This window comes from Crocuta crocuta, unplaced genomic scaffold (assembly GCF_008692635.1).
Source record: "Crocuta crocuta isolate KB4526 unplaced genomic scaffold, BGI_CrCroc_1.0 scaffold221, whole genome shotgun sequence".
Taxonomy (NCBI): domain Eukaryota; kingdom Metazoa; phylum Chordata; class Mammalia; order Carnivora; family Hyaenidae; genus Crocuta; species Crocuta crocuta.
In genome coordinates, this window is record NW_027528610.1 from 5329491 (window position 1) to 5348737 (window position 19247).

General features: G+C 47.2%; 1 protein-coding gene across 1 annotated transcript in view; it reads right to left on the reverse strand.

Moving 5' to 3' along the window:
- Positions 1-840: 840 nt before the first annotated feature.
- ANOS1 (anosmin 1) overlaps positions 841-19247 on the reverse strand; it is a 607978-nt gene continuing 589571 nt past the window's right edge. The window contains exons 11-15 of the mRNA XM_077754738.1: positions 10255-10349; positions 8226-8397; positions 6913-7133; positions 5719-5860; positions 841-4488 (exon numbers count right to left, since the gene is read on the reverse strand). Coding sequence (XP_077610864.1) covers positions 4430-4488; positions 5719-5860; positions 6913-7133; positions 8226-8397; positions 10255-10349 — 689 coding nt within the window. The 3' untranslated portion in view covers positions 841-4429. The remainder of the gene's footprint in view (positions 4489-5718; positions 5861-6912; positions 7134-8225; positions 8398-10254; positions 10350-19247) is intronic.

Sequence of the window (19247 nt, forward strand, 5' to 3'; positions counted from 1 at the left end):
GTGGGCAATGTCCCACCTCTAGAACGGGACCAGGGACACGGCACAAACCGAGGGTATGTTCGTTCAATGAATGTGTACATTAAGTGGGTGATTTCATGTAGGAAAGAGAAGATTGAGGTTCCCCTGGAGAACACCACGTTTTCCCTCAAGCTTTATGGGGCGACATTCTGCTCGCTCATCAGCAGATCTGTTCCCGGCCCACTGCTGTCCCAGTGGGAAGTGCGGGAAGCTCTCCTTGGATACCGGAGATGGGGAGCTCTGAATAGAGTGCGCGGTGTGGGGGACCACAGAGGTAGGGATGACACTTAAGAGCACGTCCTACGAGTAGCGTTTTATGGATACGTGTGGGAGGGGCCACTTTAACTTGTAGACTATGGATAAAAAAATGCCACCACAGCCCTCAGCAGTAACAGTCCTAAGTAAATACTGTGAACCACCTCCCAAGTGTCAGTCGCCAGACCCCAGAATACTTTCATCAGGATGAAGTGCCTCTTGTTACATTTGCCACACCTCAAATTCCATTCATACTGACTTTTTGACTCTCTGTGGGAACACAGGAGAAAAAAAAAAAAAGAAAAAAGTGTTGTTGTTTTTTTTTTTTTTTAATAAATGAGTCTAGTCCACCGGGTGGGTGTAAGGATGCTTTATTACTGAATCAGTATGTACAAACTCTAACATGAAAATAATGAGTCACAGAATATCCAACTATTTACAATATTTTTTTTTTTTTTACAAAATGGTTTTTTTTACAGGATTACTTCTCTCTAACTAACATGACAGACACACACAAAAATCAAACACTTTTTTTTTAATTACAGACATAAATAAATATTGACTTGGAATGACCAGTCTGAGAGGCTTGAACTCTGTTGGCCATTTGGATGAGAAGGTAGGTCTTCTGTTATCTGCTCACTACAGTATAATTAAGATATAGTAACTTTACATACAGACCTCTGTTAATCACTCTGGAAATGGTATAACTTGCTAAAATACTCAGGAGAGGTAAGAAACGGAGTCTGGCCATGCACAGCCGTAGGTAAGAGTCACCATCTTTATGCATTTATTATTTTCCGTGAGTATTAAGCACATGCAACAGATAGAGAGCCTTGTGTTCTGGTTACAGTGGGAAGGTTTGTAGCACAAGATTCAGACATAGTTGCATCATGGGAATGAGCAAACTTAGTAAATCCATGGCAGAAGGTGTAAGAAAGGGCATTAAATAAATAAGTCATTATCATAAGTGACGCTGACTGGTAGACAGGACAGAATTCCCATCTGTACTTGCACAATACAGACACAAGTCACAATTCAGTGTTACCATCACAGGATTCAGCGGACAGAAAAGACACAACACGGGGCTTTGGAGTCGAATGCTGTAACTTCCCAGGACTTACTCTTGTCATTTACTCGGGTCCCAATGCAAGGCAAAGAATCGTTGCTTGTCCCCACCTGGGGACATCTGGCGGGTAAGGGCCAGGGACGCCGCACAACACCGTACACTATGCTGGACGTGCACCCCAGAGCGCGAGCGGTCCCACACGCCCGTCGGGCTGAGCTGCAGAAAGCCTGCTTTGTAGACTTAGTGATGGGCTCTTCTGGGTTCCCAGGATATACATGCATCTTTAAACTTGAGTTTTGTTCAATAATCATTTAAAAAAAACTACCTGCCATCCATTTTCCTGCCTCTAATATATCCTACTGAAACAACGAATGGCTCCAGAGGGCACATGATCACCTATAAACATCACACCACAGGGCTCCCGTTAGAGAGACAGAGAGCAAACAGGTAGAGGGACCCCCTGCAGGTGCCGTAACTCTCGAGTGAGCCGCCAGGATCCGAGGACTTGCTATTTTTGATGGGCTACACTTTGACGAGTAAATACTATCGCTGAATATGTATGTCCTCAGATAAGAGAGATGCATTTAGTTCAATAAGACATATTAGAGACTTAGCCACGTAGCTGTGTTTAGAGGAAAAAACCCCATAGGTCATGTCCCTTTATTAGGGCACTCAAATTTTTTATATTAAAAAAATGTAATTATAATTTGGCCGATTTGCATATTATTGCAATTCATAAAAGAAACTCATGCTTCCTTAATCACCTAATCAATAGCATTTTTCTTCAAATAATGTGAATAATATTTAAGTTATGAATGTTATTGCAAAAGTAGACACTCCTACGAAGTGCTTCTGATTTCCTAAGGGAGGTGTAAGCCTCAGGACCTTCATCCACACAAAGGATAGATTTGCTCATCGTCTATTACCCGGATAAAGGAAACATAATTAAGCTTTGTAACATTAAACTTACACAATAATTTAATAATATTTCGTATCTATGTATACGTGCCTCCATTTTGAACTACACAACTGGACAAAAATGTGCTGGCATCAGTGCTAGGTTTGTTCGTGACAAATTAAAGTAACAGAGAAACTGGTAGCCAGTATTAGACACCTTCATTTGTGAAAATTTGACAATCTGAAATTCGGATGCCGCTAAGGGCACAAGTCAGAGCTTCCTAGAAGATTCTGTGGTGTTGGGTCAGGATTGGGGCTGTTTGAAATGAGGGGTGGTTCTGAGCTGTGCATTCCAAATGTGTCTCCTACAAGCCGGTGACCTCACAGCACGTGTGTTCAGTGTCCCAGACCATGCTGAGGGCTCTAGAAAATCATCAGGAAGCACCGTGCGCGTCCCTGCTGACCCTGCTGACCCCGGGAGTGTCCCTTGTGCTGGGCTGCGAAACATTGCCTCTGTCATCGACCTTTAAAAGTCTCCACCACACAGGAAGCGGTTTTCAAGATCTGTTGCCACATATCCATGCCTCTGGGCTGCGTTTCCTAAAGATGTAATAATAAAAGTAGTCCCTCTCCATTTTGTAGTGCGTGTGCTTTCTGACACCGTGGAGGAGCCGCAGGAAGTGAAGGAGTCCTGAGCCGCCCCCTCCAGGAGCGGTCTGGGCGTCCACATGCTCTCAGGAACCACGACACGGTAAGCACCCAGTGCTGCCATCAAACCCCAAGAAGTCGGTACTGAAACTTCCCCCATTTTAGCAAGGTACACAGTGAAATGAGGAAGCCTTTTCTTTCCAATGTTTAACTTTTGATACATTGCTCTTTCCTCATAGAATAAACACTGATGGGGAAAATCTAGAACCCTCTCTAGAAGAACTTATCTTTATCCACCATTGGTAGCTGTGAAAACCATTTCTTTAGGGAGTCATGTTCAAGGTCTGTGATGTGTGTATGTGTATCACACACATACTTATAAGTACATAGACACAAAAACATATCTGCATATTTCAAACCATAAATGTGGATATTTCCTCAAGAACAACTTTATTAAACTAAACATTTCTGGGTGGAAGGCTGCCCCAACGTACAGTGCGACATTATATATAGTTGAGGTGTTTGACCCAAGTTCATGCGAAAAGGGGGTAGTTTAGAGCCAAACAGTATGATATAATGGATTTGAAAGAGTAAATAGCTGCTCTCTATCAATCAGGGCCTCATGTTTCCTATATCACCAAGAAGAGACAATATTCTAGCACACAAGTAGCTTACTGTGATTAAGAAAAGGCAACACTTAGTAAAGACTGGAAGATATCCAATAGTTGGGATTCTTTCATTTTAAACAAGACGTTTTGTAAATTTTTAGATGCATGAAGTGGAAACACAAAGTATATCAGCAGCTCTTTCCTGCACTAAGGAAACAAGGAAAATCTCTCGTTTTGCAGGACGAAATATTAAAAAGTATCCCTAGGAATGAATTTTAACTTCTCCGGGGCCGACTCTGGATAGCAGGTTGATTAGCTGAATCTCTCCTGCTTTGGAGTCTTTCGAAAAGCACGATTGACAGATGCAGTGCTCATTCGCCTTTGTGCGAATGTAGCGTAAGGACAGGCAGAGATTTAAATTAATTGCTGTATTTGAGGTTAGATTTTTTTCAGTTAAAAATTATACGTGATATAAATCATCTTATGAAAGATAGATTGGAATAGGACCTAACCACTGCATCATCTTAGTTGACTTTGCAAATCAAAGCCATCGTTTAATTTGAAAATGTTGTGTGGATCCGCGTGAGGCCTGGTGTGTGGACAAATTGTGTGTTGGCTACACTAACTTGCGAATGTGCTGCTGTGAATCCAGGAAGAGCACCCTTCTGCAGTCATTCAGCGGACACTCACATGTGGACGTTTAAATGCCCGGTTCCACAGGCTGCCTCTTCATTTCCCTCCTCCCCGTAGGAAGCCGCTGTCTGTCCCCATGGGCTGTGTGTCGCTGGTTTCCACATGTGTCCCAGATGGGCAGAGGTTCCTCGGGCGCAGATGACGACGGGTAGGGAGTTCTGGGGGGTGCCTGCCTGTAAGTGTAGACCAGGTAGCTCAGCATGCCGGCACATCCCTTCCATTCTTAGACATCTTCTAGGGCCGTTCAGTATCTTTCTGGAGAAGGCTTGTAATGATGCGGATGCCGATGTCTGAGGTGGGGTCCTAAAGGGTGACAGGGCATACGTGTCAGTCACCGGTGCTCAACAGGCAGCCAGGTACTGGTGGTGAAAGCATCAGAACCAGGGTCTTCCCTCCTGCACCCACAGCTCCCCTGCTGGGAATCAGCTTCCCTCCTCTTCCCCACTCCTTGCTTTCTTCCCTAAATCCATAAACTCACAAGAGGGGTAGAACCTCGTTTCCTGCATCCTACAGTTATTTACCCAAGCACACCAAAGCCCTTCCTTCTCTTTTTGAAGTTTATTTTGAGAGAGAGCGAACGCGAAGAGGAGGAGCAGAGAGAATCCCAAGCTGGCTCTGCACTGTCAGCACGGAGCCCCGAGTGCGGCTCGAACTTCCGAACCGTGAGATCATGAGCTGAACTGAAACCAAGAGCCAGACGCTCAACCCACTGAGCCATCCAGGTGCCCCTCCAGGTCCTTCTATTTCCTGGGAAGGTAAAAGTGTAACCAGTACTTGGATGAGACCCATTTTCAAAGGAGTATCAGGAAAGCATTCACCCAACCCTTACGAAGGGAAGAGCCTGCCAAGCTCTCCCGGGCTGGGTGGTGTTTGCTACAGTTCTAGGCATGGACAGTAATCAGGGCAAATTTACTAGTGCAACTGTAAATGTAAATCCAGGGCTCCTGCCCCATTTTCTCAGCACCAGACAGATCTGTAGGCACTCCTTTGTAAGTTTAAGCTGGAAAAAGATGAAGTACATTAACTTAAAAATCAGCAAGAGCCTCAATGTTTTGAAACCGTGGGTGACAATTTTTAAAAAACTTGACTTTGCAGTAAATCCAGTAGATTTGGGTCGTACTATGAAGAACATTTATGTAATATATTACAGTAAAATACTGTAATAAGAAAATAATCCTTAGCAAAGTATTTCCTGTATCGTCATATTTGAAAATCTCAATTTTTTCAAACAATTTCAGACTGCTATGAGGTTATAGATTTTCCCCCTCGTATATTTATGGTGTAAAAGGGAAGTAATAAGCTGGATATGTGTAGAAAACAAAAGGAAGGAAAGGGATGCAAGCAGGGAGGGAGCAGTTTGTCACCAAGCACACGATGATGCTAATGGTGTCTACAATCAAGTCCAGCAATACATATGCACGGGGAGGAAGGATTTCAGATCAAGAGACCCCCTGGCATCACAGGAGCCTGAGACAACCCAGTCATTCATTGGAGGGTCCCCGCGCCTGCTGACTTTCCGTGTCCCACACTCACTGTGCACCGAGGGCAGCACGAGGTCGGGCGTCCGGAAGGTTTTGATGGTGGCCGGCCCTTCCCCTCCCGCGGTCAGCACCTGTACTTCCAGTCGGTACAGCGTAGATGGCCTCAGATTGGGCACTGTTAGCACGTAGTGATCCTGTGGGGGCCACAAAGGGGTACGCTCAGTGTGGACACGTTCTCCCACGGGCATGCCCCAGTCAGAGAATGGGTGTGAGCAGTCAGATAAGAGGTGTGAGCGCAGAGAGCAGGTGGGCGCCCACAGCAGCCTCACAGACCGCGGCAGCTCCCCCTGGCCAGAGCCTGCGGCGCCGTCCTCTCTCAGCACCTCTCTCTACCCTAGCAGCCTGGCACACTTAGCAGGGTTCAAGTGTGCCGCGGTGCCAGTTCTCAGGGCTCACCCTTGAGATTTCACTTTTTATTCCTTAACATAAGACTTTCCCATGGTTGATAGTTTTCATCTGGACAACTTGTGATGTGAATTCTTGATCATCCAAATTTCAGTGAAGGAGCCAACTGTTTTCCTTAAAACACAATATCTGTCATTGCCCATAACCGAAAATGTTTATTTTTATGCCAACACATTCTTTTCAAAATTCAATAAAACCTAATACATTCATAGAGTAACTACTTTCTAATTCCAAGGAATTTTTCCTTCCGGACTTAAGTTTTTTCTCTCCTTTCTTTCTTTCTTTTTGGAGCAGGAGTTGGCTATCCTGAGGGCATTTTTAGAGAGGGTAAAAGCCCACACATGGGTTTTTTTTTTTTCAAGCCAAGGAATTAATTAAGTGGCCTGGAAGACAGGCCAATTCATTATAGTCTCAGGCCAAATTTGAAGGGGGGAAAAGAGAGAGAAACAACAAGCTTCTTTGAGCTATTTTCCCCCAATTTAACACTTCAAACAAGGCACGTCCACTTGGACCAGAGCGACATGGGGTTAGCAGAGAAACTGTTAAATCACCAGCACACAAGCCCGGCTTGAGGCTGCTGAAGTAACTGCAGACTGAAGTTAGTTACGACTGTTTGTTTACCCTGCTCACAGCAGCACCTGTGATATGTCGTTAATACTTGCAAACTAATGCGTCCAGAAGATGATGCGGGAAGACGCCTCAGTACATTGCCTGCATCATGGCGCAAGCACCCCCTCCCCTCCACCGGCCACACGCACAGAGAAACCGAGTCGGCACCTACGGAAGGCAGGATCTGCGACTGTGAAATGATGCTGTTGGGCAGGCTGTTCTGTCTGCTCTCCGTCGTGACCTCGGCCCAGGTCACCTGAAAGCCAGTCATGGGATGATAGAGGTTGGCCTTGGCCATCTTCCAAGAAAAGTGGCCTGTGATGTTAGCATCTTGGATCACAAACGAGGCAGAGAGGTTCTCAGGCTTGGTGAGCACCTTGGCAGGCACGTGCGCTGTAGCAAGAGGACATAAGAGCGAGTGAGGCTGCGGGACACGGACTGGGCATGGCAGCTGTTTGCACGCATCGTGGGCACTTGGGGCAGCCGCTTCCCGGAGGAGGCACGTGCGGTCTGACCTCGGTCTTCACACATGGCTTTGGACCATCACCTCATGACCTGTGGGGACAGTCAGCGAGCCAGAGGCCATCTGGGTGCAGCAACTCTCCTGGGTGCTTTGGGGATTCTTTTTAGGACCCAGCTGTGGGTATGGGAGAAGGAGAGGGAGTTCTGCCTCCTGAAGATTGGGCTACTTCTTCGAGAGCAGAGGTGAACGCCGTGACCGGGGTGGGTAGCGAGGCTATGAGAAGGAATCCCGAGTCAGGGTTGCTCAGTGGGCTGTGTTTCCGGAGCCCCGGGGTACTCATTCCACCACAGGACAGGGGGACAGGCCCTGGCAAGGAGCGGGGACAGGAGAAGATGTGGGGCTGGGGTGTCATGGAAAGTACATAAAAGCAGGTCACATGGCATAGTAGGCGGATAAACATGAAATAATTTCCGTAGAACACGCCAAAGCACAAGCAACACAGAAACCTTTGGCGTCGGTTCTAAAGGGACAATACATGTAGGCAGAAGAGGACACCCCTCCCATGCCATGACAATGACCGAATGAAGCCCACAACCGTATATTACCTCACAACCTGGGCCATCAACCCATCTTAGCTCCCAGCCTGGGCCACCAACCAGATCTTACCTCCCAACTGGGGCCTCCCAACCCGGACTGTCAACCAGATCTTATCTCCCAGCCTGAGCCATCAGCTGTATCTTACCTCCCAGCCAGGGCCAGCAACCGGATCTTACCTCCCAACCCAGGCCTCCCAGCCCAGGCCATCAACCGTACCTTACCTCCCAGCCTGGGCCATCAACCAGACCTTACCACCCAGCCTGGACTGTGAACCGTATTTTACCTCCCAGCCTGGGCCATCAGACTACAATTTAGAAAGAGGGGTACGTTCAGTTTCTCAGATCTCATGAAATGCGATCTGGAAATGTCTTCAGAGTGTGGCCAGCCCTACAGACACACACTGGCGGGTTCAGGTTGAAACGCACCTGCTTCACCAGGACAGCTCACGTGCCGGTGGCTTTTCCCCTTCAGGGCAGAGCACGGAGGAGTCGTAAAGAAAACAGTTTCTGCCTTCAAGCGGCCCTTGGGCCGTATCGGTTGCACAGTCACCTTATATTTACAGGAAAATGACAGATCCTGAAGAATTATATAATTTTCCTAGAGCGAGAGAGAGAGATGGAATATGTTAGCAATATGTCTCATTAGGGATAAAGAAGTGGCAGGAAATGAATTCTGTTCCAAGAAGGATAGTTTCCTATATATGGACAGCATGCAACGTGGCTTTTATAAACCTACGAAGGAGACACTGTCCGTGTGTTGAGTGATCGGGACTGTGGGCCGCCCCACGGCGTGGGAGGCACCCTGGAACTGAACAGAACCACGGCGCTGCAGGACCGGAGCAGCTTGATGCGACCCATTGCCATGCAGGTGGGAGCACAAGCCTGTAAAGACGACTCTCACTTTTGAATGACGTCCGGTGTGTACCAGCGCCTGACGCACACGTGTAGGAGACGCAGGGGCGTCCCTGTCCAGGCCACTGCGGGGGCGGGCTCCCTGCCGGATGGCGTCCAGCCTGAGGTGGGACACTCGGGATGGGAAGTACAACACACAGTGGGGCTCAGCGCGTGGCCTCTGTCACGGTCAGAATGGAGGCCACTGCGGTGGGCGGAGCCAGAGACCAGCGCAGAGAGGGGAGCAACCTGGCCCTGTGCCCAGAGGGGGCGGGCAGGCCAGGCCAGGGCACCATGCTGGCCACAGGCTGAGCGGGACCCATGCGAGCCTGGGCATCCCCTTGGCTGCCTGACTGAAATGCCACCCCGTGGGGACAAGGCTACCCTGTGTACGGGACTCTGCTGGAAGCCCACGCTGCCCGCTGAGGACGGCCCCCCGCAGCTCTGTGAAGAGTGCCGCTGCCTGGCGTGGAAGGCAGGCCCCTACGGCCACAGGCAAAGTACCGGTGCTCCCACAGCGCTTGAAAACCAGTGGGTCTAAGAGGCATTTACAGATGGAAACAGACAAGGTGGGCGCCTTTAGCAGAGTGCTTTCTGGAGATTTCATTCTCATGTGTCTACCAGACACACCATCCACGCTCAGCAAATGCTCGTTATCACCTCCAGAGTCCCTAGAGAGGCGAAGCCCAGGATTGGCCGTCTCTCCAAATAAGCCACACTTCCCACGATTCCAAGGCATCGTGAGTAAAACTACTAAAAGCCTTGGCCCTGCCAACAAAGTATCCAATAGGCCCCACTTCTGGTCACTTCTTTGTCTGCTTTTCAAAAAGGTTTCCCTTTTTAAAAATGTTTCTTCTTTTTTTCTTTCTTTCTTCCTTTTCCAGTGAAGGCCACAATCTTTACCACTTAGGAAAACATAAAAGGAACAGCCTTGGTGAGCATGAGTCAGGACAAGTCAAATCCAGTGAAAAACCGTGTTTCCGCAGACCCACCGACGTGCCTTAAAGTGATGTGATCAAGATAGGATTCTAAAAATACCCGACTTGGTGCTTTAGAAAATCGCCACAAGAAAAATGTTCTGCTTAAATATCATCTGTCAACATTCGAGACGTGTGGGGCCCTGGCCTTGGGTACTTTAAACCGTCCCGCGAGATTGCAGACAGTGCAGGGTCGCACAGAAATTCGCAGACGGAATGCCACCTGTAGTTCCCGTGGCCAAGTCAAGATTCAGAAGATGATTCAAAACTTCTGTCCAGTTAACACCAGACGCACCAGGGTTGCATAAGCGTCTCCCCTGTGACCTGGGAGTCCTTCACGCACCGTGTCTCTTGTCTCTGCGTTTCAGGCCGTACCCTGTGCGACACGGACTGTGCCCTCGGGGGAACACTAAACGGCTGAACGGAAGGACCGTTCTGTTTTCACTTCAGCCTCATTATCACCCAACGGCTACCCTGTGAGAACGAGCAGTGTTCGCCATCCACCCCGCACAGCTTTCTGCCCGCTGTTTACGCACACCAAGGAACCCGAATGCGGCTGCGAATCGGGCCGTGTGGCCCTCTCTCACCTGGGTGAGGCCAGAAGACGTCTCCGCTCGGGTGCTAGCGTTGTGGGCGCAGGCCTCCGGGAGCCACTGCACGTGGTATCGGTCGACGCCAGGATCTGTAATTTCAGAACGCACAAAGAGAGGACGGCCTGGAGCCACGTTCCACGTGGCCTGTGGCTCTTAGATCGTGAGAGAACAGGAAGGAGGGAAATGAGGCTCTGTAGGTGGCGCCAAGATGCACACGCGGAGCAAAGGAGGCAGGCAGCTCTGCCAAACCCATGTCAGGAGGAGAGTCTGGGAGAAAACCTGGTGAGATGTGAGCAGCAGCCGGAAAGCACGGGGAAGGCACAGCCACATGACCGTGAGGGGGTCTTGGGAGTAACCTCGTACGGTGTCTGTGCTGAGTGGAACTCCCACAGGAAGGGGCGACACTCAGCCACAGGAGTCTTCGTTCCTGGGCGAGGGAATCAGCATCCCAAGTGTGAGTCCTACAGCTCTCTGATAGAGAGGCCAGGGGACCTCAGCAGAGACCCGAGTGGACACCTTTCCCTTCCACCGCGCACAGGTGCATCCCTACACGTCCCTGTGTCTGATCCCTGCGGGACTGTGACTTGCTAAGGCAGTTGAGAATCCTGGCCCTGTAGACACGTCCGCCCCCGGGGGCACAGTATGGCCTCCTCACCTGGCTTCACTTTGGGCAGTCGCTCAGATAAAAGACAGACTGATGACCAGCCCCTTGCTGAGTGTGGGAACAGGAAGTCTGGCCAGTGTCAGGTTTATTCACCAACCCGCATGCCCAGGGGTGTGGAAAGGCAGCACTCTGCTACCGATTAACATCGTGTCCCTGCCGTTCACACCAAGTGTTTGATGGAAGTTTTCAGAGGGGAAAATGCTTTGATGGGACTGGGTGGTTCTAGTGGGAACTTGCTCAGAGCACTTTGGATCGAGAAAAGAAGAGCTTTAAATCAGAGGGGACGAGCGGACATCAAGCAGGCACCTTCGGTGTCAGGAAACACTTACCAGAGACTTTAAGAGTTACACAACAGGCATCAGGGCTTTTTTTCAGGGGGAGAATTGTACATTATACACAAGTGTGAACCAATGAATGAATTCAGAGGCTTTCATTCAAGTGGTGCCATTCCAGATATAGGAACTGCTGCTGTGGTGGACTTAAAAGCCAAAAGAGCTACATAAACAATAAACAAAGCACATAAATATACATCAGGTTAGAAGGTAAGTTTGCTACAGATAAATACAGAAGACAAGGGCAGGCATGTTGCCAAAGGTTACAATTGTAGATCCATTCACTGGCGTATCTCTGCGAGACAGAACTTTCCAGTGAACGTGGGAAGGAGGCCTGGCGGTTAGTGTGGGCACAGCTAGGCTGTGATGATGGAAATATTCCGTGTGTGGTGGCCCCAGGCTCTCGTGCCTGTAAAGCAACTGAAATGTTGCCAGTGTGACTGAGGAATCAAGGTCTTAATTTTAATTCATTTTAATCAATTTATATGCAACTAGCAACTGGTGGCTCGTGGCTGCCCTACTGGATGGTGAATTCTGGCCACAGGGAGGCCGTTAAGAAAGTTGTGAGATGGTGGGGCGCCTGGGTGGCTCAGTCGGTTTAGCGCCCGACTTCGGCTCTGGTCATGATCTCACAGTTTGTGGGTTCAGCCCCCACGTCGGGCTCTGTGCTGACAGCTCAGAGCTTGGAGCCTGTTTCAGATTCTGTGTCTCCCTCTCTCTCTGACCCTCCCTTGCTCATGTTGTCTCCCTCTCTCAGAAATAAATGAAAACTTACTTAAAAAAAATTATTTAAAAAAAGTTGTGAGATGCGAACAGAGTCTTGATCACTCTGGGCCTGACACTCTCTGCTGCGGGGATTGATTGTGGTCTGCAGAAATACGCTGGTACGGCATACGGTTAATACCGAGTATTCCAGGGAGAATTGTATGCGTTGTTTACAACATGGTTACATTTTCTTAAGAGGAGGCACTAAGAATGACACAGTGGGGGCACCTGGGTGGCTCAGTTAAGCATCCATCTTTGGCTCAGGTCTGAACTCGCGGTGAGTTCGAGGCCTGTGCTGTCAGCTCAGAGCCCACTTCAGATCCTCTGTCACCCTCTCTCTGCCCCTCCCCCATTCACATGCATTCTCTTTCAAAAAATTGAAAAATGCCATTGGCTACCGCCTTTTGACTCCATCCCCCCCATCAGCTGTAGATGAGCTGAGCCTTGAGTTCATGGTCCCCTTTCTGAATAATTTCATTCGGTCCCATGGCTCTAAGTATCATTTTCCTGGACATCCAGGGCAGACACACAGGAGGAGGACCCCAAGCTCCTACCATCACACAGATACAGCAAGGGAACACCCACGTCAGTGTAAATAACCCAGAAAATGATCTGCAGCCTGGCAGAGCAGCCTCGTCACAGCTACGTGCAGAGAAAAGGCCACTTTGAAGAGGGTAGAAAGGGTAGACACGTGGTTGGGGACTAACCAGACCCCCCAGAACTGTCCTGGGAGAGAAAACTCCATGGGTGTGGACCCTCACACAAGGCACCCAAGGCACAGGGGACTCACACAGGGAAGATGAGACCCCACAACATGTGGCTTTGAAAACTAGAGGGGCATAGGGGTGCCTGGGTGGCTTAGTTGGTTAAGCGTCCGACTTTCACTTAGGTCATGATCTCGCGGTTTGTGGGTTCGAGCCCTGCGTTGGGCTCTGTGCTGACTGCCAGCTCAGAGCCTGGAGCCTGTTTCAATCTGTGACTCCCTCTCTCTCTGACCCTCCCCTGCTCACGCTGTCTCTCTCTGTCTCCTAGAAATATACATTAAAAAAAAAAAAAAAAGAAAACTAGAGGGGCATAATTTCTTGAGTTATTACAGTCAGTGGAGCTTAACACCTGGAAAGTTAAACTCAGCAGGTGTGACTGTAAAGAGCTGGAGGGTGAGAGGAGATGGACCCCTTACCCTTAAAGAGACAGTATAACAAACAGTCGTGCTGAGATACAGCACAGAAGCAGCAGTATGGAAAACACCTGGCGTACACAGAGGGGAGCTCTCTTCACTAATCTTAGTGTGTAGTCCAGGGACAGGGATCTTTGGGAAGTTTCTCAAGAACAAAGGAGTGGCAGGCACCCCCTCTCCCCACCACCCTCGCCTCGATACAGGGACCTGTGGAACCTGGACACACGAATACTCCCCACCTGCTTGCTAACAGTGCTCCTCTGCACACACACCCCCGAAGCCACATCTGGGCTGCAGGCGGCCCTCACACGCCTTGCTAACTCCGCACACCCTGCCCCCATGTCCTCCTGTGGGACCCACCCCCTCTGATACACTTTGGGCCAGAGCCCGTCTCTGCAAACAGTCCCATTAGGGGCCAACATCACCCCAAAGCGACACCTGCCACAGGGTGAGGGCAAGGTAACCGACATGCCAGGCCAATCACAACTGCAGCCCCAGCAGTGGGCAGGGAGCAGGCATCCGGTCTGCCTGCAGGCCCCACTCACCAACATAAGCTTCTCAGACGACACCATAGGAAGGATGCCCTGCAAACGCCTGGTGTCACCCTAATCAAGCCCGAGGTGACCCCAGACTGGCCCCAACACCACAGGAGGCAAACCCTGCCCACCAAAGGCAGAGAGCCATTGACGACAAGTGGACTGAAGGCAAACACAACTCAGCTACAAGAGAGCAATGCACACAACACACAGAGCAGACTCCTCTCAGGCGCCGGATGCTGGTGACCAGGGGACACTGAACTGCACGGCACTACAGAACTCTTCTTCAGAAGGACACTGCTTTCAAGAGCAGGAGATGTTGCTGAGTCTCCAGACACGGAGAGTCAGACAAAATGAGGAGGCAGAGGAATATGTCCCAAATGAAAGAACAGGACAAAGTCACGGCAAGAAGGCTAAACAAAATGGAGACGAATAATGTGCCCGAGAGAGAATTAAAAGTAATGGTCATAAAGATACTCATTGCGCTTGAGACTGGAGGATCTCAGTGGGACCAACAAAGAGATAGAAAACATAAAGAAGAACCCATTAGAGATGAAAAACTCAGTAACAGAAACTAGGAATAAACGAGAGAGAATAGGAGACTAGAGAAGAATATATGCAGTGTGTACTGGAGGACACAGTAATGGAAAGCAATCAAGCTGAACAGGAGAGAGAAAACTACTAACAAAAAATGACACTCAACTGAGGGAGCTCAGTGACTACATGAGATGTAGTAACATTCACATTACAGGGCTACCAGAAGTAGGAGAGAGGGAAAAGGGGACAGAAAATGTAGATGAGGGAAGAATAGCTGAAAACCATATCTGGGGAAGAAAACAGAAATCCACATCCAGGGAGCACAGAGAGCCCCCAAAATATCAACCCAGTGAGGTCAACAGAAGATAAATAGTCATTAAATTAGCAGCAAGTAGTGCTTAAGAGAGAATTTTAAGAGCAGCAAGAGAAAAGAGTTACATACAAGGGAAACCCCAGAAGACTATCTGCTGATTCTCAGAAGAAACTGCAGCACAGAAGGAAGTGGCATGATATATTCAAAGTGCTGAAAGAAAAAAGGCTTGAGGTCAAGAATCACCAGCCAGATTATCATTCAGAATAAAAGGAGAGAGAGAGTTTCCCAGACATAGAAAAGTTAAAGGAATTCATCACCACTAAACCGGCCTTTCGAGAAATGTCAAAGGGGCCACTTTGAGTGGAAAGGAAAGACCATAAGCAGAAATAAAAGTAGTAAGCACACAAGCAGTAAATTAAGTTTTTCTATAAAGGGATTCACAAAATAAAAGGATGTAAAGTATGACACCACATACCTAACATGGGGAGTGGAGAGGAACAAAGAATGGGTTCAAACTTAAATGACCATTGGAGCACCTGGGTCGCTCAGTCGGTTGAGCATCCGACTCTTGATTTCGGCTCAGGTCATGATCCCAGGGTCATGGGATCAAGTCCCCTGTTGGCCTCTGCACTGAGCATGCAGCCTGCTTAAGATGCTCTCTCTCCCTCTGTCCCTCCTCCACTTGCTCACACACCCTTTCTCAAAAATAAATAGTAGGTAGATAGATGATAGATAGAAAGACTGACCAACCGGTAGGTAGGTAGGTAGGTAGGTAGAGAGAAAAAGATTGAGAAATAGATAATCTTGTCTTGAACTTCCATCTTGCCAAGTATGAAAACACTGCAAGCTCGTATTTAGGATGTAACTTTAGGACCCAGTGTATAACTGTAATATTAAAAACAGTGTCATTAAATCAAATGTTTCCTAAGGGGATACCTATGAAAATTCTGTGTAAATGCCTCGCAGCTCTGGTTCATGAGCTCAAGTTCTTCCTTCCACCCTTGAGAAGTATTTTTAAATACTGAACTTTCTTGTCAGCATGCTTCAACTACGCTTCAAAAAGTACATGTCTCTAATTTGTCTAAAAATAAAAAAGTAAAATGGATCTAACCGTGTCTGGCAAAAATTAAAGGCTGCCCAATTTTTAATTCAGTGTGAATGTCGAAATTCCAAATGTCTAATGATCAAGAATGCTGGGGTGACTGAAATCAGAGCTGTGTCAAAGAGGCCATCTCGGAGCACCATGGAATAGCTGCAGCGAGGGGAATTCTCAACACCGACTGCAAGGGGGGGCGTCAGAAAATGCCCATTGCGTGGGCAGGAATGTGTTCTCTGCAGCAGCTCTAACACCAGTCATAGCACCTGGCAGGTAGTACGTGCTCAGTAAATGCTGGTTGAATGACATCCTTTCATGCAATAATGCCTCATTCTCTTTATATTTGTAAAAATGCTTCAGTGAGACAGACTTCCTGATTTTTACAGTTCTGTAAAAGAATTTTGAACACCTGCTAGGTAGAAGACATTTCTAGTCAAAGAAGAAGTATGTTTTCTGTCTCTTTCTGAGCTAATTTTTCATATTTTGAGTGCAAACACTTAAGTCTAAACCAAAAAGCCTAAAATCATCAATTATAGATTCTATGATCACACAGTAAAACTGAACAAATGTCTGTAGACTAAAAGAAGTAATTAATACAATTACCTAGTGGACTGTTCCTTTTAAAATAATGTTTGTTCTATAAATTCACTGTTGACGCTATTTGTTTCCTTCCAGAGCATTCACTGTTAAAACCCAACTATCGTGCACACTAAGGCAGGCTAGTATTTGATGTTTGAGTCACTTCCCTACAAAATTATACGCTGCATCAGCATGAGTAATACAAAAAACCTGAAGCTATCTCCTTGGGAATATTCAATGTAGGTGAACAGATTGGTGCTTTTGAATTCCTAACTCCAATTGTAAAACCAATGGGCTGGGCACCATCGCTTTTACGAAATGGGACAGATACCTAGAAACCAATTTCTACTTACAATTTTGTCTTCATTAGTGAGCAAGATTCTCTTCTCCTCTGATTTGTCACAAACATTCAGTTTCTTTAAGGTTTTCAACTCAGTGTATCCATTGGTGGAAATTAGTTATGATTCAAAAATATTCAGGTACTTATGCATTGGGCTTTCAAACCATTTGAGATGGGTCTGTCGAGTTGTATTCAGTGCACACGATCATAATTTTAGAGTGAAAAAGTCCAGAAAGCCAGCCAAAGTGTCCTTTTCATGATAGGAAGAGAGCTCATGTTCACCTTCTAAACAGAATTTGTACAATAGTAGCACTATGTTTTCATTTAAAAGGCGCCTCCTTTCCTACATTTGTGATAATTATGAATATACACATGCTTTCTAAGTGTCTGGGGGCACTTTGGTTTGGAATTCTGTAGGTCCCATGGCGCCTAACAGGCTTCTAGAAGGAGACCAAATGTGGAATAAGTTTGGAACACATGCTGTCCACCTCAGAGAGGGCTGGACTCGCCGGAACTTTCCACAGTCTCCTTCTACAGAGGGCTCTGGCACCGTGGAGCTTGTCTGTGTTTTACATGTTAATTTGCCTTTCAAATTTAAAATCAAAAAGGAAATGGGATGGATATAATTTCAGGAAAAGCTTTTTGGAGGAAGACAAAACTCTCTTAGAGCCTGACTTGTTCTTAGTTCCTACGTGGCCATGTGATCTGGTGAAATCAACCTACATCTGACAGCAAAGTAACCGCACTGCACAGTGGCTCCAGTTCAATCCACGTTTCTACCACAAAGCTACCTCCGGAGCTCCAGGATTATACACGGAAAGGGACGTGTACAGACGGTGCATGTACACACACGCGCGCACGCACACACGCGCGTGCACTTCAAGACAGAAGTGACTCCTTGGTGGTTGTACTGAAGATCCTTGTCAAGGCAAGAGAGACAAGCAAAATGGCAAAGGTCTGGAAAGGAAAATATAAAATTCTATTTGCATGTAACATGATTGCCTTTATAGAAGAATGGAAAAGAATCATCAGATGAAATGTAAAGAGCAAAGTAATAGAACTTTGGATTCGATAAAGTTGGATTCACCATCAAGACATACAGAGAATGGGGTGCCTGGGGGGCTCAGTCAGTTGAGTGTCCGACTTCGGAATGATCTCACGATTCGTGGGTTCGAGCCCCGCGTCGGGCTCTGTGCTGACAGCTCAGAGCCTGGAGCCTGCTTCAGATTCTGTGTCTCCCTCTCTCTCTGCCCCTCCCCTGCTCACGTCCTCTCTCTCTCACACACAAATAAATAAAAACATTTAAAAATTTTTAAAAAACACAGAGATGATGTATTTTTTTTTTTAAGTTTACTGATTTTGAGAGAGCGTGCAAGCTGGGGAGGGGCAGAGAGACAGAGAGCAAGAGAAACTCAAGCAGGCTCCACACTGTCAGCATAGAGCCCAACATGGAGTTCAAACTCACAAACCATGAGATCATGACCTGAGCTGAAACCAAGAGTCGGACACTTAACTGACTGAGCCACCCAGGTGTCTTGAAGATGCATTTTTATAGATGGCAGCAAGTTAGAGAATAAAATGGAAAGAAATGTATGCACGTCTATAATAGGATCCAAATAAACACAAACAAATTAGGATAGTCATCTTAAGAACTATTACAACTTCTACATTATATATGAAAAATCCTTGTTGAAGAGGACATTTTAAAACCTGAATAAATACAGTGATGTGTCAAGCATGCAGATCTTTAAGCTGTGAATTCTCTGGTCATTACCACATAGACGGATTATGATTTCAATAGAGATTGCAGAAAGTTTTTGTAGAAATTGAGAAACTAATGCAGATTTTTATACAAAAATACAAAGGGCCAAGAATAGTCAAGACAGTTTGAAAAAAAGTAAAAATAAATTGAGGGACTATTATTAAAAATATTTACAGCAGTTAAAACAATGTGGTAATGCCAGAAAGTTGGGAAAATATGCCAAATGACTGTACAGAAAGTTAAAAAAATTAACTTTCCCACAATATTTGATTTAGAGCCAAGGTAGCAGCTCAGAGCTTTGGGGAAAAGTCTTTTTTTTTTTTTTAATTATTTTTGAGAGGGCGCACAAGCAGGGGAGGGACAGAGAGCTAAGGGGATGGAGGATCCAAAACAGGCTCGGCCCTGACAGCACAGATCTCTACGTGGGCCTTGAACCCACTTGTGAGATCACGACCTGAACCAAAGTCAGACACTTAACCGACTGAGCCTCCCAGGCACCATGGATGTCAGCAGTTTTGAAGAAACTTCTGGAACAAGAACTCCAGCACAGTCTCGTATATGATGCATGAGTGAATATCAGAGTCACACTGCACTTCCAGAAGAACTGGAAAAATTCTAAACACTGACTTCTTGAAACAACCTCCCTCATGTTTTCAAAATGCATCGGAGTGAGAGAGAAAAAAGTGCACAAAGCGTTCCGAAAGTACGATTTCAGTACCACAAGATCAATACGCTACAAATAAAACAAGGTGAATTGGTCCTAAAGAGAAGCGCTCGGGCAGAGACTCAGAACGAAGAGAATGTTCTCTGAGGGAAACCATCCCTGCAGAATGAATCCACAATGGCAATTCCGAAGGCACTCGCGTGGTCTGCCGTCGTGGCGCGT